The following is a 20,854-nucleotide window of genomic DNA, read 5'->3' as shown; positions in this document are numbered from 1 at the left end:
ATTCCTGCAGAATGTTCTGGGGGGCAGCACAAGGGCCAAGGGAACCCCAGGTAGCAGCTTTGATGGCAGAAGGTGCTCTACACCCAAACCCCCTCCATGGGGTTAGTGAGGGGGGTCCCCCACAAAGGTCCCAGCGTGAAGGTGGCTGGACGCCAGCCTGGAGAGTGTGGGCGCGCGGAGCCTCGGTAGGTGCCGGCGTCACCGTCCCATGCAGACCTGCTTGTACCAGTGTTTCACCAGGCGAAGTAAATCCTTCAGCTTGGTGGGCCGGGAGCTGACGAAGTCTCGCTGCAGCTCTGTGAAGCAGGCAGAAAACTCGCCCCCCGGGGTGTCCGAGTGCTGCTCGTACTGAGCGATGAGCTGGGTGTAGACTTTCCAGAGAGGTCCCAGCTTCTCTATGTGGAGGAGAGAGAATGACAGGATGCCTCAATCTACAGACACAGGAAGTAACAGTTTCAAAACATGTCTGACAACTATAATTCAGTTCTGGGAAATCAGTTTGAATTCTATTAGTGTACGTGTAAGATATTGGGATCATCTCTAGAGTAATGATATTACAAATGATATGGTCTATCTTTATTAGTGGTATTATTATTATTATTACTAGAGGCTCGGTGCACAAAATTCATGTGGTGGTGGTGGTGGGGTTACCCTCAGCCCAGCCTGCACCCTCTCCAATTTGGGACCCCTCAGGGGATGTCTGACTGCCGGTTTAGGCAGGAATCAAGCCCACAACTGGGCATGTGTGGGAACTGAACCGTGACCACCTGGTTCATGTGTCCATGCTCAACCACTCTGCCACACAGGGTGGGCTCCATGGAAGGGAAGGCAGAGAGAGAATATCATTGGTGTGAAAGAGCCACATCAACTGGTTGCCTTCCGCACGTGCCCCAATGGGGGGCAAGGAGCGAACCCACAACCCAGATATGTGCCCTTGACTGGGAATAGAACCTATGACTCTTTGGTACTCAGATCAGTGCTCTAACCACTGAGCCATGCCGGCCAGGGCTCTTTGGTTTCTTTTAATACCCTGTTACGTTCCTGTCTCCCATGAATTGAATTTGTAAGGGACTTTTGTTGTTGTTGTTAATCCTCACCCTAGGATATTTTCCCATTGATGTTTCAATCTCTCTCTCCCTCTCCCTTCCTCTCTGAAATCAAATTGAACATACACTCACACACAAACACAAAAATAAGAAAATGTATAGGTGTAGGGTGCACTGAGTTCTCCCTTATCTCCAGGGGACACGCTCTGAGAGGCCCTGTACATACAGAACTCTTCATGTGAAGGAAGCACTTCATGCTTCTCTCTGGCATGTCTGAATTACCAGCAACACTACCCCTGGGCTCTGGGGACATTGTGCGGTGAGTACGGGTGACTGGGACACAGCCCTGCGATTCGGCAGGTGGTCTGATCATCTGTGTCCACTAAGGGCCTACCGGGCGGGGAGCATGCACAGCGCGACACGTGGGACAAAGGGAGGAGTCACATCCTAGGCCGCATGGAGCGCCATTTCCTCGTGCTACTCAGAATGGCGTGCGATTTAAAACCGATGGGTTGCTTACTTCTGGAATTTTCCACTGAATATTTTCCAACCGTGGTTGATCACGGGGAACTGAAACCAGGAAAAGGAAAACCATGGATTGGGGGTGCGGGGGTGGGGAGGCTACTTATCCAGGGTGTTGCTGCCATTACGAATGCCACCTGTGGGGGCCCTGGCCCCATGACCCATTCCTGAGCCTCGTGGCTTTCTCTCCACCCCCCTCCCTCCATCATTCCAGACCCTTCCTCCTCCGGGAGCGAAGGTGTGGGGGGCCTCACCCAGCGCATTAAATGCCGGCAGCACATCGAAGTCAACGCTCCCGTTGAGAGTTTTGGATTTCAGAGAGAAGCTCAGCACCCTGGGAGCCTCCCATTTGGAAATCTCAAACGTCACTTCCACGTCCTGGTCGGTCACTTGCTGCTGGTGGGCATCTAGCTGGTGTTTGATTTCCTTGATGATGTTGTAGCGCTCGGCTTTCTGGGAGGGGAAGCTGGTCAGCGAGTCCACGAACACGACGAGGTCGGCGTCGGAGCCGGTCCTGAGGGCGGTGCCTTTGCCGGACGACCCTGCCTAGTGAGGAGGACAGGTGGGGTGGGAGACGGCGAGAGCCCCTCACCCCATGGGCTCCACGGGCGGGACTGAGTGAGGAGAGTCCAGGTTGGGGCCCAGTGAGGCCTGAGCCCCCAGCAGACTGTTTGCTTTTTCACACGAATAGAACGAGGGGTTCCGAAGGCGGCGATTCACACACCCTTTGAGGTGCTTACACTCCCGGGCTGGTGATAAACGACCCGCCCGCCCGTCTCAAGTCAACCTCCTAAGCACGTCTTCTAGCCTGAAGCCCGCTTCCCTTTCCATTCTCGTGGCCTGGAAGGCATCCAGCTGGGTGCAGCCATTGTGCTGACCTTTCTCATCTGTCCCCGACTCACTGTTTTCTCCTGCCATCCGGGCATCGTTGGGTGAATATTCATAATTTAGATACCGGGTTTGGCAACCTCTGGTAAAGGGTTTCTCCACTTCCTCCTTCCTGCCTCTTCCCCAGCCCACCCCCCTTTCCTTTCTCAGCAAGTCCGTGAAAGGTAAACACTAGTCTTAGCTTCACTGGCCCTGGTTTGACAGCCCCTAGGACAGTGGTTCTCAACTTTCTGGTCCTTTAAATGCAGTTGCTCCTGTTGTGACCCAACCATAAAATTATTTTCGTTGCTACTTCATCACTGTCATGTTGCTACTGTTATGACTCGTCATGTAAATATCTGCTATGCAGGCTGGTCTTAGGCCACCCCTGTGAAAGGGTCGTTCGACCGCCAAAGGGGTCGCGACCCACAGGTTGAGAACCGCTGCCCGAGGGGAGCTGCCAGGCGCATTGTATGTTGAGGAGCTCGGTCTGGGGCACAGCTCCTCGCCTGATGGGCTTCTCGGAGGGCCAGTGTGGGGGTCGGGGGGATGTAAGAAACAAGCCTCTGATTCATCTTCACAGAAAAGAAACAGCACGTGGCCAGGCGGGTGCTGAATTTCCCAGAGCAAACAGGAGGGGGGCGGGGCGGTATGAGAGCTGTGCTCATGGCTGAGAGCACAGTTTCCAGGAAGAGTCCCCTACACCAAGGGAGGTGGAGACGGCGGGAAAGGTCTCAGGCCAATATTTTAAAGGGCCCAGTGGGAGACAGCAAGACGTAGGCGGCCTAATAGTGCTCAGCCAGTGAGGAACCGGAGGAGGGGCCGAGTAGATAGGCTGTGTTCCTGGGCCACGTGTGTTCTGGGCCGTGGCTGCCCCTTCAGGAGGGTTATCAAAAGTCTCATTGTTGTCACGTTTCTGTTTCCCAGGCCGTCATTTGAAATTCGGACCCAAGAAGCCGGCTGCCTCACGAGGACCCTCCCAATGCCCACGGGCTGGGCTCTGTGCTGGGCACCAACCTCATCCTCACTGCCCTGCTGCCCTGGAAAGCTCAGTCCATGTTCTTGTGCCTGTGAAAGGGTCGTTCGACCGCCAAAGGGGTCGCGGTATGTGTGTGTGTGGTGTGTATGTGTGTGTGGTGTGTGTATGTGTTTGTGTGTGTATGTGTGTGTGGTGTATGTATGTGTTTGTGTGTGTGGTGTGTGTATGTGTGTGTATGTGTGTGGTGTATGGGTGTGTGTGTGTGTGTATATGTGTGGTGTGTGTGTGTTTTAAAAGAGATTAAGGGGGAGAAAGAGAGAGATAGAAACATCAGTTCTGAGAGAGAATCATTGATCGGCTGCGTCCTGCATGCCCCACACTGGGGATTGATCCTGCAACCCCGGGCATGTGCCCTGACCAGGAACCGAACTATGACCTCCTGGCGTATAGGTCAGCTCAACCACTGAGCCTCGCCGGTCGGGCTCATTCCATTTTTGTAGAGAAAGGGATTCTTTTACCCACAGGTAGTGAGTGCCTGGCTATGCGGCTAGGGGCGAGAGGGGAGTGTTCTGTTCCCTGTGTACAGATCTGCAGTTACTCCCTGTTCCAGCCCAATTCATTCAGGCAGACAGAGGGAAGAGGGTCACCCATGGCCTTCAGGTCATGGACAAGCGTGATCCAATCCACTGACTCGCTAGCTCAGCTGATGGGAGGAATCAGGCTCCAGTCCCTGAAGCAAGAAAGAGGCCCCCCTTTGCTTCATTGTACACCACGCTTACAGTCTTCCGTGGTCTGAATGGTGGCCCTGCAAAGGTGAGTCTGTGGGAACGCGTGAATGCGATCTTACTTGGAAAAAGGGTCTCTGTAGATTTAACTAAATTAAGGATCTGCGGGCCCTAAATCCAATGACAAGTGTCCTTAAGAGAAGAGAAAGGGCCCTGACCAGTTTGGCTCAATGGATAGACCCTCGGCCTGAGGATTGAAGGGTCCCAGGTTTGATTCTGGTCAAGGGCATGTACCTTGGTTGCAGGCACATCCCCAGTAGGAGGTGTGCAGGAGGCAGCTGATCGATGTTTCTCTCTCATCGATGCTTCTAACTCTCTATCCCTCTCCCTTCCTCTGTAAAAAATCAATAAAATATATTTAAAAAAAGAGAGAAGAGAGAGCGAGGAGATGGTGACTGGAAGATGGGGGCAGAGACCTGAGTGATGCAGCTACAAGCCCAGGACTGCCACGGGTGCCGGCAGCCCCAGGATGCTTGCAGAATCAAAAGTATGTTGTTAATGACAGAAGCAGTCCCTCGGCACCACCCCCACCCGACCCCGGGCAGCAGCGTCCTGGTTGCCGCCCTCCCCAGCTGCCCTTCCTCATCCTTTGCCTCTGCTGGGAGATGGCGCCAGCCACTGCTTAGTATCTCGCGAGTAATCCCCGTGGAGAGAAAGGCCAGTGCTCACCTTGATGGGCTTCTGGACCTTCGTGGCTGAATGCCGAAAGCAGATTTCTTTAAGGAACTTCGCGATGATGTCAACAGCTGTCTTGATCTGAATGTTGACAGTTTTCGTGGGCTGGAGGAAGTCCTTGATGAATTTATCCAGAAGGTGGCCTGGGGTCTCATGGAGCGGTGCTGGCTGGGGGAGGGGGGATGGGGGAGGGCGGAAGAACCCGGCTGTGAGTGGCCCCCCGCTAGCGGGTCCCAGGTTTTCTTCCCATCTCTCCCTCCTGCTCTCCAACCCAGGGATCTTTGTCATCCTTACTTCTTATAGTGACACTAGAGGCCCGGTGCATGAAAATTCGTGCCCTCGAGGGTGGGAGGGGGGTCCCTCAGCCTGCCTGTGCCCTCTTGCAGTCCAGGAGCCCTTGGGGGATGTCCAACTGACAGTGCAGGGAGCAGGCCCAAGCCACAGTCTTGCCTCCCTGTGTGGGAGGCGACAGGCAGAGTGAGTGGCCAGCCCCTCCCTCTGCCCGCTGGCACCCACCTTGGCTGCCTGGTACCGCCCGCTCAGTGGCCCTGCCCCCCACCAACCCGTCGTTCCGCCATTCCATTGATTTGCATATTGGGCTTTTATCATATAGGATACCCCAGGGACATATTTGAGTTTAGGGGGTACCCATAAACAATACTCTCCCCTAGTTGAGAACTGAATCCTTCTCCCCCGGGGTCCCTCATGCCCCTGTCTCCACACTGTTTCCAGCTGTGGCATCGTCAGTCATGGCCGGCACTCTTCAGCTCCGCCCCCACCCCCCCTCCTCTGGCCCTCCCTTCCTTTCCTATTCCCTGTGGCTATGACAGATTTCTGATGATCATACTCATTTCTTTTCCCAGGTTCTATCGGTTCTGTTAGACACGCGGGGACCCGGGATTGGTTTCCAGGGCTGCCGTGACAAATTACAACTGTGTGGCGTAAAGCGACAGACGTTCATTCTTTCACAATCCGGAGACTAGAGATCCAAGGTGAAAGCATGGGCGGGTCATGCTCCCTCTGAAGCCCCCAAGGGAGGCCCTTCCTGGTCTCTTCTAGCTTCTGGTGGCACCAGTCACCCTTGTGCCCCTTGCCTGGTACGCGCATCACTCTCACCCCTGCCTCTGCGTGCACATGACCTTCCCCCCTCTGTGTCTGTGCCCCTGTGTATCTTCTTTTTGTTGTAGTTGTTAATCCTCACCCCTGGATATTTTCCCATTGATTTTTAGAGAGAGTCGTGGGGCGGGGGGGCAGAGAGAGAGAAACATTGATGTGAGAGAGACACATCGATCGGTTGCCTGCCCCATGTGCCCCACCAGGGCCAGGGATTGAGCTTGCAACCAAGGTACGTGCCCTTGACTGGATTCGAACCTGGGTCTCTTCAGTTGGCAGGCCGACACTCTATCCACTGAGCCACACCGGCCAGGGCTCTGTGTGTCTTCTTATAAGGACACTGGTTATTGGAGTCAGGTTGCATGCGAGTCTAGGTGGCCTCATCTTAACTAATCACACACACACACACGAACTGTCCCACCAAATGTGGACAGCATTGAACATTGGGCATCTAGGTGAAGGGCATCTACGTGGAGGGCATTTGGGTGAAGTGCGCTGACCATTTTTGCAATGTTTCTATCCATTTGAAAGTTTTCAGAATAAAACGTTGGGAGAAACATGTTTTAAACAGCTGTCTTAGGAGGCCGGGAGCAAAGACCAGGAGTCTGGTGAAGGTAAGGGGGAGGGGTGACCGCTCAGAGGGTCCCAGTCCTTCTGCATCCAACTAGGGGTTTCCTGTTCACAGGTCGCTTCACCTCTGGGGCTCAGTTCATTTACATCTACGTTTACTTCCCAGACCTTTGCTCAACTGGCCCTCAAGTTTCTGTGCAGACAGAAGACAGACCCTGCCTCCCCTCATCTGGGCATAAAGGAGTCCCGTTCTGTGAAATGCGGGATTTCGGTGACTTCTCTGGCCTCACTGATGGGTTTGTGCCCCTTGCCCTGCCCTACGACCCCAAGGAGCGCTTTACGGGGTCAGCAGTCCAACCTGAGAAGGTTCTCTTGGGATTGCCTTTCTCTGATAAGCTCTGGGAGCGCAGGGGGAATCTGTGTCGATAGATTTGCTTCTCCTTTGGGGGATGGAAGGGGCAAAGTGAATGTCTCGGGTTCAAAGCCGGCCCCTCCAATAGTCCTCCTGTCTCCAGCCCCACTTCTCACTCTGGTCCCACACACTTGCTCAAACGGTGCTCAGAGCCTGTCCCGGGACCCACAGGGGAGAGAGTCACCCACTACCTTTGGGCTCTGCTCCATTTCATCTGCCACCACCCTCCCACCTGCAGAAATGAACCCAAATCTCTCACCTGCAGGTGCCCCCCCCACCTTTGTTTTTTGTTCAATCTGTACTTTACCATCATTTGCTCGGAAGGGGAGGCCCCCAATGGCATGTTGTGGATTGAATTATGTCCCCTCAAAAGATACGTTGAAGTCCTAATCGATGAATGTGAACTTCTCTGGATATAGGATCTTTGCAAGAGGCAATTGAGTTAGATGAGGTCATTCGAGTGGGCCCTAATCCAATATGCACTGGGTCCTAATAAGAAGAGGAGAGAGGCGCCAAGACCGAGAGCATGGGGGTGGGGAAGACCTTGTGAAGACACAGAGGGGAGGGCCATGAGACCATGGAGCAGAGATGGGAGTGATGCTGCCACAAGCCAAGGATTGCTGGCAACCACCGAGTCCGGGAGAGGCATGGGAGAATCCTCCTCTAGAGGCTTCAGAGGGAGCGCAGCCCTGCCAACACCTTGCGCTTGGACTTCGAGTCCTCAGGACTGTGACAGCAAACATCTCTGCTGCTTCAAGCCGCCCAGGGCTCGGGCTTTGTTACAGCAGCCCAAGGATACCGGCACACGGTGATCTCAAGGAAGACTGGGTGTCGGGAGGAGGAGGGCCCTCCCTGACGCATGACAGGAGCTATATTTGGAACGCCCTCTCACCAGAACATTCCAAGATGGTCCAGGTGACCCTCTCAGGCTGAGAGAAAGTAACCAGTTTTGAGCTTCCACTTTTAGCAGTCGCCAGCACTTCTCATCGTTGCTCATCATATTGGTGGGGTCAGTTGGATCCAAGATGACTGTCCTATGAATTCCATTGGATTATATATATATATAAAATCAGTTGGGCTGCTTGCGGGAAGAGAAATCAGTTTTAGGGAGAGAGGCCTAGACTGGGCTTCTGGTAACCCCTGTGGTTTCTCTCAATTGCTGAGGTTCTCTGCGTCCAGCCTCTCTGGTCCTGTGCTCTCTGGTTGACAGAGAGAGGCGTTCTATTAATCTATATATATAAAAGCCTAAGCCACCATTACAACCAGTCGACTGGTCAGTATGACACCGCACTGACCACTAGGGGGCAGACGCTCCATGCAGGAGCTGCCGCCTGGTGGTTAGTGCACTACCACAGCCAACCTCCCGTGAATAGCAACCTCCCGCAGTCTCTTCCTCCAGCTGGCTGGTCCTGATTGGCTCTGATCAGCCCCAATTGGCCCTGATCGCTGGCCAGGCCCAGGGACCCCATCTGTGCACGAATCTGTGCACCAGGCCTCTAGTAATGTAATAAGATGGCCTGTTCCTGCAGACCTTTCTTCTCTCTTAGCCTCTTCCTTCTGTAAAGGGTTTGTCTGGGGCACAAAATGTGATGATGGTTTGTAGTGTGAATGAAAGCATGGGTCAGGGTTCCTCCCTCAGACCTCTTCTCACTCCCTGCCCAGTGCTGCTGGCATCTGTATGGCACACCCCTGGCTGGAAAGGACAGGGGTGAGCGCTCATTCTAAAGGGGCACAGTCTGGCATGCAGATGTTCCTGCTTTTTCATAGTTCTAGAAACAGGAAAGAGAAAGGGTCACGGAAGTTGGTACCTTGATGATCGGATCTGGTTCAGCATAACGTTCCGGACGGTCTCATCCTCAAAGTTGTAGTTGACTGTCCAATAGACACATAGCTGCTCCTGCTGCTGGATGAGCTCTAGGACAGTTCTGAGGCCTTGAACTATGTCAAAGTCTTCCTCTCTACACCCCTCTTCCCAGGCATAGACGGTGAGCAGCTCTAGAGCATATGAGGGTGGCAGGGATTGCTCCCCCCACTGTTTCTGGCACTGCGGGAGAAGAATGGGGCAGCAGCTAACTTAGAGACCCAGTTCTCCCCATGGCAGGGCTCTGAAATCAAGAAACCAGCTCGGCCGGTGTGGCTCAGTGGTTGAACATCGACCCCGTGAATCAGGAGGTCATGGTTCAATTTCCGGTCATGGTTCAATTTCCGGTCAGGGCACAGACCCTGGTTTCAGGCTCGGTCACTGGGCGGGGTGTGTGCGGGAAGCATCCAATTGGTGTTTCTCTCTCTCTCCCTCTCCCTTCCTTTCTCTCTAAAATCAATAGAAACATATTTAAAAAATAAATCTTAAGTCAAACCATTGTAAGTCAAGGCCCGTCTGTATTTGGCAGTATTTCCTAAAGTTAAATATGTACCTATTCCTCATTGTGGACACACACATGCATACATATATGCCATGTGTATATGTATACGCACACACATATGTTTTCATATACATATACTTTATAACCCAACAGTTCCATGCCTGCATATTTACTCAAGAAAAAGGAGTGCTTGCCCAGCCGATGTGGCTCAGTGGTTGAGCATTGACCTATGAACCAAGAGGTTCAATTCCTGGTCAGGGCACAAGTCCGGGCTGTGGGCTCAATCCCCAGTAGGGGGCATGCAGGATGCAGCTGATCAATGATTATCTCTTATTATTGATGTTTCTAGCTCTCCTTCTCCCCTCCTCTCTGAAATCAATAAAAGAAAATGTATATTTTAAAGAGGAGCCTGAAATTTACAAAAACACATGCAGGGAATACCCATAGTCACATAATTCATACTAGCCCCAATATGGAAACGACCCAAATGTCCGTCAGGAGAGGAATGGGTAGTAACACAATGTGTGGATAGTAACACAATGGAATATTACAAAACAATGAAGAAATGACAACCACGTGCACCAACATGGACAAATCTCTCAGACAGAACGTTGAACAGAAGACAGCAGACACAACGTACATACATATCCATTACATACATATCCAGTACATACAGACTCCATTCATATCAAGTTGAAAAGCAAGCAAAACGAATTTGTGGTGACAGCTATTAGGATAGCGGGCTGTTTGGGGGAGTGTTCACTGGGAGTGGGCTTGAGTCCACTCCGAGTTTTGCTTAAAACAATATAAAACGCATCGAGCTGAATACCTAAGATTGTTGTCCTTTACTGGACTGCAAGTTATTGCGACCCAAAGGAAGTGGATGGCTGCCAGAGGAAATGCGAGATGAAACTGACCTGTTGATGCCAGGCCTTTACCAAGAGGATCAAATCCTTCAGCTTCCTGGGGTGGTTGTTAAAAAAATCCTCCTGGAGTTTTGTGAAGCAGACGGAGAATTCACCGGGGTTGGCTTTTGTCTGGTCCAAGGCTCTTTTGAGGTCTCGATAGGTAGAGGGGCTGGGCTTGCCGCTCAAGTCTGGCAGGAAAGAGAAGAAGGACTTTGAAGTTTGGGTGTGGTTTGGTAGCAAACTGCCTCCTCTGTCAGAAGCCAGGTCTGTTTGCTTAAAAGGTGCGGGGTGGCTGCCCCTGCTCGGTGACAAATGAAGTGTAAAAGGACCATCATGCAAATGCTATGGCGCTGGCTGAAGACAAGACCAGTGAGAGAAAAGAGAGGAAAGGAGAAACGATTGTAAATGAAAAAAGAAGGAGTTCCAAATGAGTGGGGAAAAGACGGTTTCTTTGAAAGATGGTATTGGCCTACACCTGGAAGAAAATGAAGTTTATATATCACATACAGTATATCCCGCTAGTGAGCCCATCCAGTGAGCGCTCCAGTTCAGGGTCAAGTGTACAGGCACCTTGAGGAGGCAGGTGCAGGCAGAGCCCCGGAGGCTGGGATGGCTGCCAGGTGGCAGGTGCACTCCCCGCAGCACTGAGCCTGTGAGGTAGGTAATGCAGGGCAGTGGCTCTCAGACTGGGGTGCCAATCGGAATCCTGCTGCACAGCTAATATGAACACAGGCTCAGGAGCCTCCTGTGTGAATGAGGCAGGTGAGTGGATTAAACAACTGTGGTACATCTACACAATGGAGTACTACGCTGCTATAAAAAAGGAGGAACTTTTACCATTTGCAACAGCATGGATGGAACTGGAGAGCATTATGCTAAGCGAAATAAGCCAGTCATAGAAAGAAATATCACACGATCTCACTCATATGTGGGATATAATGAACATATGTAAAACTTTAGACAATAAATACATTTTTAAAAAAAGTCAGTGAGGAGCCCCAACTGGTTTTGCTCAGTGGATAGAGCGTCGGTCTGCAGACCAAAGGGTCCTGGGTTTGATTCCGGACAAGGGCACGTACCTTGGTTGCAGGCTCCTCCCCAGCCCAGGCCCTGGTCAGGGCTCGTGCAGGAGGCAACTAATCGATGTGTTTCTCTCACATCGAAGTTTCTCTCTGTCTCTCCCCCTTCCCTACCACCCTCCCTAAAAATCAATGGAAAAATATCCTCGGGTGAGGATTAACAACAACAACAAAAGCCAATGAGGAGATGGGGAGAAGTCCTAGAGAAGACAGAAAGCCAGGGTAGGAGGGACTTCCTCTCTTGAAGGCCTCCGCTTCGGAAAGCACCGAAGGTACCTATCCACCATCCCTCTCTTTGACTTTGCTCTCTCAACACACCCCTCACGACCCACCCCCACCCCCACATACCCCGGAGGGCTCACCCAGAGCATCGAAGGCGGGCAGCACGTCAAAAGTGACGCTCTGCCATCGTGTGGACAGCCGGATGGTGAGGCCAACATAGGACCTCTGCATCTCCATCTTGGCTGTCAGCTTCCTTTCGAGCTGACCAGCTCTCAGCCGCTCCCAGATTTTGTCGAGGATTTCATATTGCTTTTCCTTCTGATCCTGGAATTTTTCAAAGTCACTGATGAAGATGACAAGGGTACCATCGGAGTTGCCCTTTAAGACTGTTTTCCGGCCATAGGAGCCACCCTGCCAGCAACAGAGAAGCAGGTGTGAGAGTCTGGGCCCTTTGGGGGTCACGGCACTCCCCAGGAGGCAGTAGTCTTACTTAACTTGAGAAAACGCCCCAAATGTCACCATAGTCTTAAAGTTGAGATGCAGGCGTCCATGGGTCCCCCCAAAGACCAGGGCGCCCATAGCAATACTCTTTATACTAGCCCCAACCTGGAGGAAACGCATGTGGATAAATGCAGCAGTGGAATACTGGACAGCAGTGAAATGACAAACATCACCTGCCCACACGACAGACATTTCCTGAACAGGGTGGGTCAAAGAGACCATACATAAAAGCCACACAGGGCGTGGACTCGTTTATCCAGGGTGACCAACGGGTCCGGTGTACCCAGTGTTAGCGTCGAAAGACCCACGTCCCAGAAAACCCCTCGGCCCCAGGCAAAGTGGGAAGCGGCCACCTTACATGTAGACGAAGTTAAAAACTTGGCAAAATGATTTCTGCCGTCAGGAGGCAGGAGGGCGCTGCCCTGGGTGAGGACGCTGACAGGACAGGGAGTGCAGGGGCCCTCGGGGGCTGGAATGTTTATTTATTTATTTTTTAAATATATTTCTTTATTGATTTCAGAGAGGAAGGGAGAAGGAGAGAGAGAAACATCAATGATGAGAGAGAATCATTGATCGGCTGCCTCCTGCAGGCCCCGCACTGGGGACCAAGCCCACCACCCAGGCATGTGCCCCTGGCCGGAATCGAACCCGGGACCCTTCAATCCGCAGGCTGGCGCTCTATCCGCTCAGCCAAGCCGGCCAGGGTGGGGCTGGGAATGTTTTGCTTCTCGAGCCGGGTGTAGGTTACACATCTCCGTTGTTCGTGGCAATCCAAACAGGCTGCATACTTAGCTCTGTGCGTTTATCTTTTTGTACGTTTATTTTAATTAGAATAAGTTAATTAATATCGAGAGGCAGGATGGTGCTATTAAATAACTCCCAGCTATTGAATAACTCCCCTGTGCCTCAGTTTCCTCCTCTGGGCCAAGGCAGGAGACACCAGTATCCAAGTGTCTTTCCTGCTGGGGCTAGTGGGTGGGTGTGACGGCAGAGGTAGCACTGCGGCTGCAGAGAAGCGAGTCTCCAGCGCCGGAGAGCATGGCGGTGGGAGTGGGGCTCTCCACCCCGCTCCCTACCCTAGGGTCCTGGCACCTTCCCAGCATCCTTTCCTCCCCGAAGGCCCAGGATCTTTAGCCTCAATCCTGGGGTTTGTGCCCATAGCACCAACCATTTCTAACTGACGAGAGCTCCCAGCCCCCACTTGCTGGAAATGCCACCACCGAGCAACTTTTGGGTAGTTTCACCGAAGTCCTTTAGCCTCAGTTTATTGCTCTGTAAATAAAAAGGCTAGAACAATAGCAGGGAGTAATCACAGCTAATTTACTGAACACGAACCATGTACCAGGCCTTGTACTAAGAACGTTATATGCTCAAGCCTCACAACACTTTCAGATGGGTATTAGTCCTCTCCCATTTTATAGATTCGGAGACTGAAGCACAGAGAGGTTAAGCAACTTACCCGGGTCACACAGTAACAAGGGGCAGAGCGGACTTCAGAGTCTGTGCTCCTAAACTCTAAACTATATCCCATCCTCTCTCCGAGGGTGGGGCGGACAGGATGATGGATGGTGCCCCCAGGGCCTGGCACACAATAGGTGCTCAGCACCAAGTCACTCTGATTTCTGATAACCAGGAGCCCCGACCCCCGGCCCTCCACTCACTTTGGCGACATCTGTCACCGTGGGAGGCTCCGTGGCTTCCTGCAGGGCGGCACAGATGGTGTCCACGGCCTCATCGATCTGTCTCTGACAGTCTGCAGTCGGCCTCAGTGAGGTCTGGATATACTCATCCAGTTTCTGAACAGGTACCGAGTACACCGTTGATGGGCAGGCGCCGGATAGCCAGGGTAGCCAGTTGCCCATTGCTGCGGATAGCCAGTTGCTCATTGCTGCTGCTGGCTGCCTGCCGGGGCGACAGCTCACGGCAGAGCAGGAGACAGAGGAGGGAGAGGATCTCTGGGCTGAGAGCTTGGAAGCTGGAAAGAGCCAGGAAACCGAAACTGACCAGCATTCTTAGCTGACTTCCTCAATCCAGAGCTCTGCCCGCCCCTCAGCTCAACCTGCCTCTCAGGGGCCCCCGGGAGGCGTCCTCCTGGAGAAATGCACAGCTGCTGGAGCTGGATGCGTGCCAGACCCCTGCCCTTGAGCACGCCTCCTGCCTCTTTGAGCCTCGACTCCCCACTTTGTAAAATGGGGACAGCAGTGGCGTCTCTCTTATTGGGCGAATGCAGGAATAAAATAGTACCTGCCAAGCGCTTAGCACAGGGCCGGGCAGGTCGCCACTGCTATAGAAGTGTTTGCTAAGCAAATACAATTTTTTAGTGGCAGAGTTCTTCCTTGAAGCCCCTTTCTCCTTCTTCCTGTTCCCAGGGACCTGAGAAGTCAGACTCCGTGAGAACGGCAAGGAGAGAGACTCAGAGGTGACGGACTTGCTCAGGGACGCACAGCGAGACGAGGGCTGAGCTGGGCTCAGCGTGCTTGGTGGGTGGGAGCATCCGTGGGCCCAGTTCCGCAGCATCCGTGGAAACCCGCACGGCCTCATCAGCCATTTCCCCCACCCAGTAAGGCGGAAACAAGCTCAGAGAAGCACACAGGTCGGAGGGGAGACAGATGTGCAACTCCCGCCCGGAGCTATGAAAACGAAACTCCCAGAGGCCTCGAGTGGCTGCCTCAGAAGCAAACATCCCCAAGGTATGGGTTCTTCACCCCCATGGCAGTCCCTCTCTGCCATGAGGATTCATTTCATACGTCAACTTGGCTGGGCCAAGGTACCCAAATAATTGTTCAAACATTGTTCTAGATCTTTCTGGGAAGGTACTTTGAAGATGAGACTGACATTTAGACCAGTGGACTTCGAATAAAGCGACTACACTCATGTGCGTGGGCCTCATCTAATCAGTTGAGGGCCTGTATGTAAAAAAGACTGACTTCTCTGGAGGAAGTGGGGGGGATCCCACCAGCAGATGCCTTCAGCCTGGAGCTGCCTCAGCTCCTCCCTGGGTCTCCCTCCTGCCAGCCTGCCTTGCAGAATTTGGACCTGCCAACTTCCACAGCAGCACAAGCCAGTTCCTTAAAAGAAATCTCTAGATCTACCTCTATCTATCCTATTGGTTTTTTTTTTTCTTGTAGAACTTTGACTATTACACCTGTCCATTCAAGGTCCTTTCTTGCCCTCATCTGACTTTCATTGTAACACTTAGAGGTCAGCTGGGCAGGGGTCATAAGGCTCCCTTTTTAGGTAAAAATGTGGAGGCACAGAGAGGTGGAAACACTTGCCCAAGGTCACACAGCGAGTACATTGTCTGGCGGGGCTCTAACCCCACACCACCTGATTCCAAAGTTCACGCCTTTTTTTATTGTTTAAAGATTTGATTCTGGAATAATTTGAAATACGGAGAAAATGTGTGAGGTGAGTACAAAGAACTCCCTCTCCTACCCTCACCCGGAAGAGTTCACATTTGTCCTTATTCTGTATGCACGTCTTATCAGTAGTCTCATTACGGAGTCATTTGAGAGCATGTTGCAGATATTATGCCCCTTTGCTTTTTTTTTTCAGGTTTTAAAACTTTTTATTTGCATATTTAAAAAATTGTGCATTCCAATAATTAAAATCATTTGAACAAAAAAAAATGGCACTCTGATTACACTGCCTTTTACAGTCCGCACTCCTTCACCAACATGCAAGCTGTCCCCCTTCCCCGCCAGCCGGCCAGGCAGATGGAGCGGCCGGCGCAGCCTTCGTTGTCAGTGAAGGGAGAGGGGAGAGAAACATGGATCAGCTGCCTCCTGTACACCTCCTACTGGGGATGTGCCCACAGCCCAGGTACATGCCTTTGACCGGAATTGAGCCTGGGACCTTTCAGTCCGCAGGCCGACGCTCTAGCCACTGAGCCAAACCGGTTTCGGCTGTTGTCAGTAGTTCTGAAAAGGGGCAGCACAGCCACTTACACCGATCCCACCTCTTTGCATCTTACAAAGTTAAACAGCTACAAGAAGTAAAACATGAAGGCAATGCTTGTGGAATGTATGGTGCATACTGGCAGCGTGTGCCTCATTACGACTCGCCTGCTTGCTTCTCCTGTTCGATCGTTTCTTTTGAAGGCAGTGGATTTTTCTCTTGCGTTTCTGTCCTCTTCCGTTTCGACTTAGCGAGTTTCTCAATCGCAGCCGTATCGGGTTTGTCAGACGTGGTCGCAGAGGAAGCCGAGCGAGGTGCGCGAACGAGAGAAGTCGATCTGCTCACGGCCGGCCGCCGAGTCTGCTCTTTTTTGTTTAAAATCTTTGGTTTTTTGAGATTTAGGTTCACAGCAAAATTGGGCAGAAGGCCCAGCGATGTCCTATGTACTCCCTGCCCCCACACATGCACAGCCTCCCGACCAAGGTGGGGCATTTGTTACAACCGATGACTCTCCGTGGACACACCATAATCACCAGACCCTTCCCTCTGAAATCCTTCCATCTGTGTCCCCTAAGAACCGGGCTGCTTCCCTCCGCCTCCCGGGCTGCTCCTCTGGGAGGGACCACGCCCTCACCCACTCGATAGACATTCCTGGTGCCTGTGCCGGGAATACAGTCCCAGACACTGGCCCCGGCCCTGGGCCTCCACTCTTCCCTGTGCTGCCCGGGGTGGGAGGCCAGATGCTCACTTCTCAGACGCCCTGTAGCCAGATCCTGGCCGTAATTTTCTTTATTTTAAAGGAGAGACACAGAAGCTCCCCCTGCAGCCCTGGTGGCCCAGTCCTGGGGGATGTGTGTGGCTGTGGGAGTCCATGTCCCTGGTCCGGACCCCAGCTTTGTGGGGGAGGCGGTGGGCAGAGAGCAGCAGCTTCCTCTGATCCAGGCGTGGGGGTCCAATAAGGAAACTAGCATCAGGGTCCCCAGCCTCCTTCTGCTGGTCCAGGGTGGGACGGAATCCCTTTCCCCTTCCGGTTCCGGAGTGCTTTCTGTTGTCCGAGCTGGTCCTGGACTGAGAGGGACACTGTGACTGCACTGGAGGTAGGCGTGCCCCCTGCATGCGCCGGGTGGGTTTGCTCTGGAGGCAGAGGCAGCTGGCACTGTCACTAGGGCACTGGCTCATATGTAGGCTCTGGGGATGGAGGACCCACTGGTGGCATGTAGCAGGGCAGAAAAAAGACAGGAACTTGGTAAAAAACCAGAAAGGAAGTATGGCATAGCATTAAGATGTGCAAACTGGGGGGAGGAGCGAAACGGGACCAAAAGGAGGCCTTCAGTGAAAAGGCATCCGGTGAAGTGTCCAAGGACAGGGACCGCATGGCACGCATGTCCCACTCCCTCTGTCTGTGTCTGTGGCAGACATAAGCAGCCGATCCCGGCATGCGGTCCTGCTAGCAGCTGAGCTCAGAAAGCTTCTCAATAGCCCAAACACGTACAGACTGTAGGTCTCTGAACACTTCGTCCTGTAACGCAGGCCAGACATTACTAATCAATCACGGCACTCGTGCCACTACTTTTCTCTAGCGCATCCATGGCAGACATCACTAATTGATTAGGTCACTCCTCGCGGCTAGGCATCCATTCTTCAAATCCTTTAACACATAGGGCTCCGGACAGCCACAACCAACTGAGTGTGGCTGACAAATGAGATGAAAACGCTACCATCCCTGTGAAAAGTTCTTAGATTAGGGAAGGAGGAGCAGCCACTGGGAGGTCAGAGATGAGTGTCAGGAGGACGGATGTGAGCTGGTGTGGATGGGGAGAGAGAAGTCGGGGAGGAGGAGGAGGACATTCTAGGCAGGGGAAGATGCAGCTGAGACCAGAGGGTCACGAGAGTGATGAGGAAGCTGGAAACCCAGGAAGGTGCCCACCCATGCAGGCTGGACTCCAGCATGTAGGCCGCAGGAGGCAGGGCAGTGTTTGAGTGCAGTGCCCATTGGATACAAGGGGGGATTCAATGGGGCTGGGTGAACAGAGTGGGCTGCGGGGAAGAGAGAACTGAGTGGGAGGCAAGGATGTCCGTTGGGAGGCTGGACTGAATCAATCTCTCTCTCTATCTCTCAATACACGTGCACGCACACAGACACACACACACACACACATCTGGCATGTGACCCTGAGTCTCCCCACGTGGAGGGCTGGTGTCCATCTGTCCATCTGGCAGGACCACTGATTTTCTGGGCTTCACACAGCGGCCTGGGAAAGATGACAGAATATGTGGTTACCTCTAACCTTCCTAGAGAAGCTGAGTATGTGACAATGGGAACAGACAGGACATGGAGGCACGGGGGCACGTCTGGGCCATGACTGGGCCCTGCCCCGTTGGGGGGAATCATGCCCCTCCCCCAACCACACTGCCCCCCAATAAAAATGCTCCCTGCTGTACCCCAGGTCTCTCACCCTCACTGGCCACGGCTGGATGGGGGTGCCATCTTTGCCTATGCAGCACAGGGAGGACATGCAGGCTGCAGCTTCCTTGGCCAGCAGGTCCCAGCGGGCATTGGGGCCCAGGTTGCCTGTCGGGTCTGCCGGATCCAGGATGATGGGCCTGCAATTCCCAATCCCCAGGTCAGTCCTCTTCCTGGCAACATCTGGGTATCGACCTGCGGGATTGCTTGAAGTATTCTCCCCCTCACCCAACACTTTGCAGAGGGCAGGGGCAGGGCCCAGAGCCTCCTCTGGGCTCTAGGCACACACTTGGGGGCAGATTGGAGAAGACGCTACACACGAGCCCCTTCTGCCTTCTGTATCCAGGACAGACATTACTAATCAATCACAGAGCTCAGGCCATGCTTGCCCCACCTGCATGGAAAGCAGGCATTGTTACTCAACCACAGCACTGGCTCCATCACTCTCCCCCATCCATGGCCACTAACTGATGAGATTACCCTTTTCAGTGGAGCCCCTTCACAACCTCAGGGTCTTTATCAACACATCACTCTACGTAGCCATTACCCACTGACTGGAAATACATCACCAAGTTGTGAAAGCGTCTTTGCTATCTCTGTAGCATTGCAGAGGCGGGCAAAATCCCACAGAAGGGGGCAGCGTATGTTACCTGGGGGTTCGCAGGCAGGGTGGCCAGATTTAGCAAACACACATAGAAGATGCCCAGTTAAATTTGAGCTCCAGATAAACAATGAATACAGGTGTGTGTTTTTTGTTTGTTTGTTCTATAAAAATTTTAAATATGTTTTTATTGATCTCAGAGAGGCAGGGAGAGGGAGAGGGAGAGAGAAATCAAAACATCAAGGATGCGAGAGAATCATCGATCGGCTGCCTGCTGCACCCCCCACATTGGGGATCGAGCCCTCAACCCGGGCATGTGCCCTAACTGGGAATCGAACCGTAACCTCTTGGTTCATAGGTCAACGCTCAACCACTGAGCCGCTCTGTGAGGCAAGGGTGTTGGTTTTCTTAAGCATAAGTATATCCCAATGACGACCTGGGCGATTCTGACACTAAAAAGTTCTTCATTGTTTATCCGAAATTCAAATTTAACGTGGGGTCTGGCATTTCACCCGCAGCCCCGAGTCTCCCCACGTGGAGAGCTGGGAAGGAGCTCAGTCCTAGAAAGCGGGTTCCCGCCTCTGCTCTGCGCCCTTGGGTCCCGGACTCTGGGCCATGGGGGTGGGTTCGAACCTGGGCTTGCGAAGCTGCTGCTCCAGGAAGTCTCTGACCGTCTGGTCCTCACGGCTGTAGTTGACGGTCCAGTAGACGCAGAGCTGGCGGTACTGGGTGACCAGCTCCAGGACAGTGCGAAAGCCCTCGGCCATGCTGAACTGGGGGTCCCGCCCACCCTGCTCCCAGGCATACACCGTCAGGAGTTCCAGCCCGTGCTGGGGGGGCAGAGAGCCCTTCCCCTTGGGCATCTTCTGGCACTAAGAAATGAGGAGGAAGACGATGCGTCAGTCTATACAGCAGTGAACAGGAGCTGGCAAACCCTCCCCAAACATTTACGGAGCCCCTGCTATGCCAGATGCCTTGCCTTGCACTGTTCCATCAACTCCTGTGATAGAGGAATGCCAGACCCATTGTACAGGTAAGAAAACTGAGGCCCCGCCGCCAGGAAAAACCTCCACCGACCCAGGGTTCCAGCAAGGGCTGGGCCTGCCTCCTCCCAGGAAAGCGCTCCAGGGGCAGAGCCCAGGGCCACGGGGAGGGGAGTGGGGGCGTCCGTGTGCCGAACCTGCCGGTACCAGTGTTTCACCAGTCGGATCAGACTCTTGAGCTTGGTGGGGCGAGTGATGACGAAGTCCCGCTGCAGCTCTGTGAAGCAGGAGGAGTACTCGCCCGGGGAGTTGTAGCTGTGGATGAGGTCCACGTAGACTTGAGGCGGGGGCCTGGAGCCCGGGGCCAGCTGGCCTGGAGACGGGGAGAAGGTGACCCTGACCTCATTGAGAGGAACACAGATGCGGTGTAACCCAGAGCTGAGCCCCTGGTAAGGATCTGACTCCCTTTTCTGCCCCTCACACCCCACCTGCTTACCCACCGTGAAGAGGGCTCCGCTCAGGGCTAACCTCTCCTCACCGACTCTCTGACTCTAACAAGGGAGAGGCCCCTGCAGGTGACAGAAGTGTAGGTGAGAGCTGGTGTCAGCCCGGTCCCAGGCCATTGAAGGCGTTCCCTGGTATCCCAGCTCTCGCTCTCTGAACTAAGGAACTGGACAGATTCAGAGACATCTCGGGACCAATCTCTCCCTTGCTACTTGTTTTGCAAAATGCAGGCACTGGATACATTGAGATATGGGGCGGGAGAGTGGCGGGGGTTGGGTGGGATTTTCTCACTCTGCAAACTCCGCTATCCAGACTCAGAACTGAATAGATACAATGAGATTTGCATCTGTTTTGTTCGGGGAT

At 53.2% G+C, this 20,854-nt stretch overlaps 2 protein-coding genes across 2 annotated transcripts in view; both read right to left on the bottom strand.

The window, feature by feature from the left end:
* The window catches only part of OAS2 (2'-5'-oligoadenylate synthetase 2), a 28,421-nt gene that overhangs the window by 4,410 nt on the left and 3,157 nt on the right, over positions 1-20,854 (bottom strand). Inside the window, 12 exon segments of the mRNA XM_015567277.1 lie at positions 217-395; positions 1,823-2,114; positions 4,869-5,042; positions 7,862-8,003; positions 8,778-9,013; positions 10,250-10,428; positions 11,682-11,952; positions 13,704-14,041; positions 14,106-14,133; positions 18,396-18,543; positions 19,638-19,876; positions 20,185-20,360. Of these exon segments, the coding sequence (XP_015422763.1) occupies positions 217-395; positions 1,823-2,114; positions 4,869-5,042; positions 7,862-8,003; positions 8,778-9,013; positions 10,250-10,428; positions 11,682-11,952; positions 13,704-14,041; positions 14,106-14,133; positions 18,396-18,543; positions 19,638-19,876; positions 20,185-20,360 (2,402 nt within the window).
* Positions 15,955-16,470, bottom strand: LOC107183964. Its single transcript, XM_015567366.1, has one exon. It carries the CDS (start codon positions 16,429-16,431, stop codon positions 16,096-16,098), a length of 336 nt encoding a protein of 111 aa, XP_015422852.1. The 5' UTR covers positions 16,432-16,470; the 3' UTR covers positions 15,955-16,095.

This window comes from Myotis davidii, unplaced genomic scaffold (genome assembly GCF_000327345.1).
Source record: "Myotis davidii unplaced genomic scaffold, ASM32734v1 scaffold223, whole genome shotgun sequence".
NCBI classification, from domain to species: Eukaryota; Metazoa; Chordata; class Mammalia; order Chiroptera; family Vespertilionidae; genus Myotis; species Myotis davidii.
The sequence above is the reverse complement of the archived record's forward strand: the minus strand, read 5'-3'. Positions and strand labels throughout refer to the sequence as shown.

Coding starts and splice junctions, on each gene's coding strand:
- LOC107183964 (XM_015567366.1), bottom strand. CDS start 16,431: ATGCCCCACCTTGGTCGGGAGGCTGTGCATGTGTGGGGGCAGGGAGTA.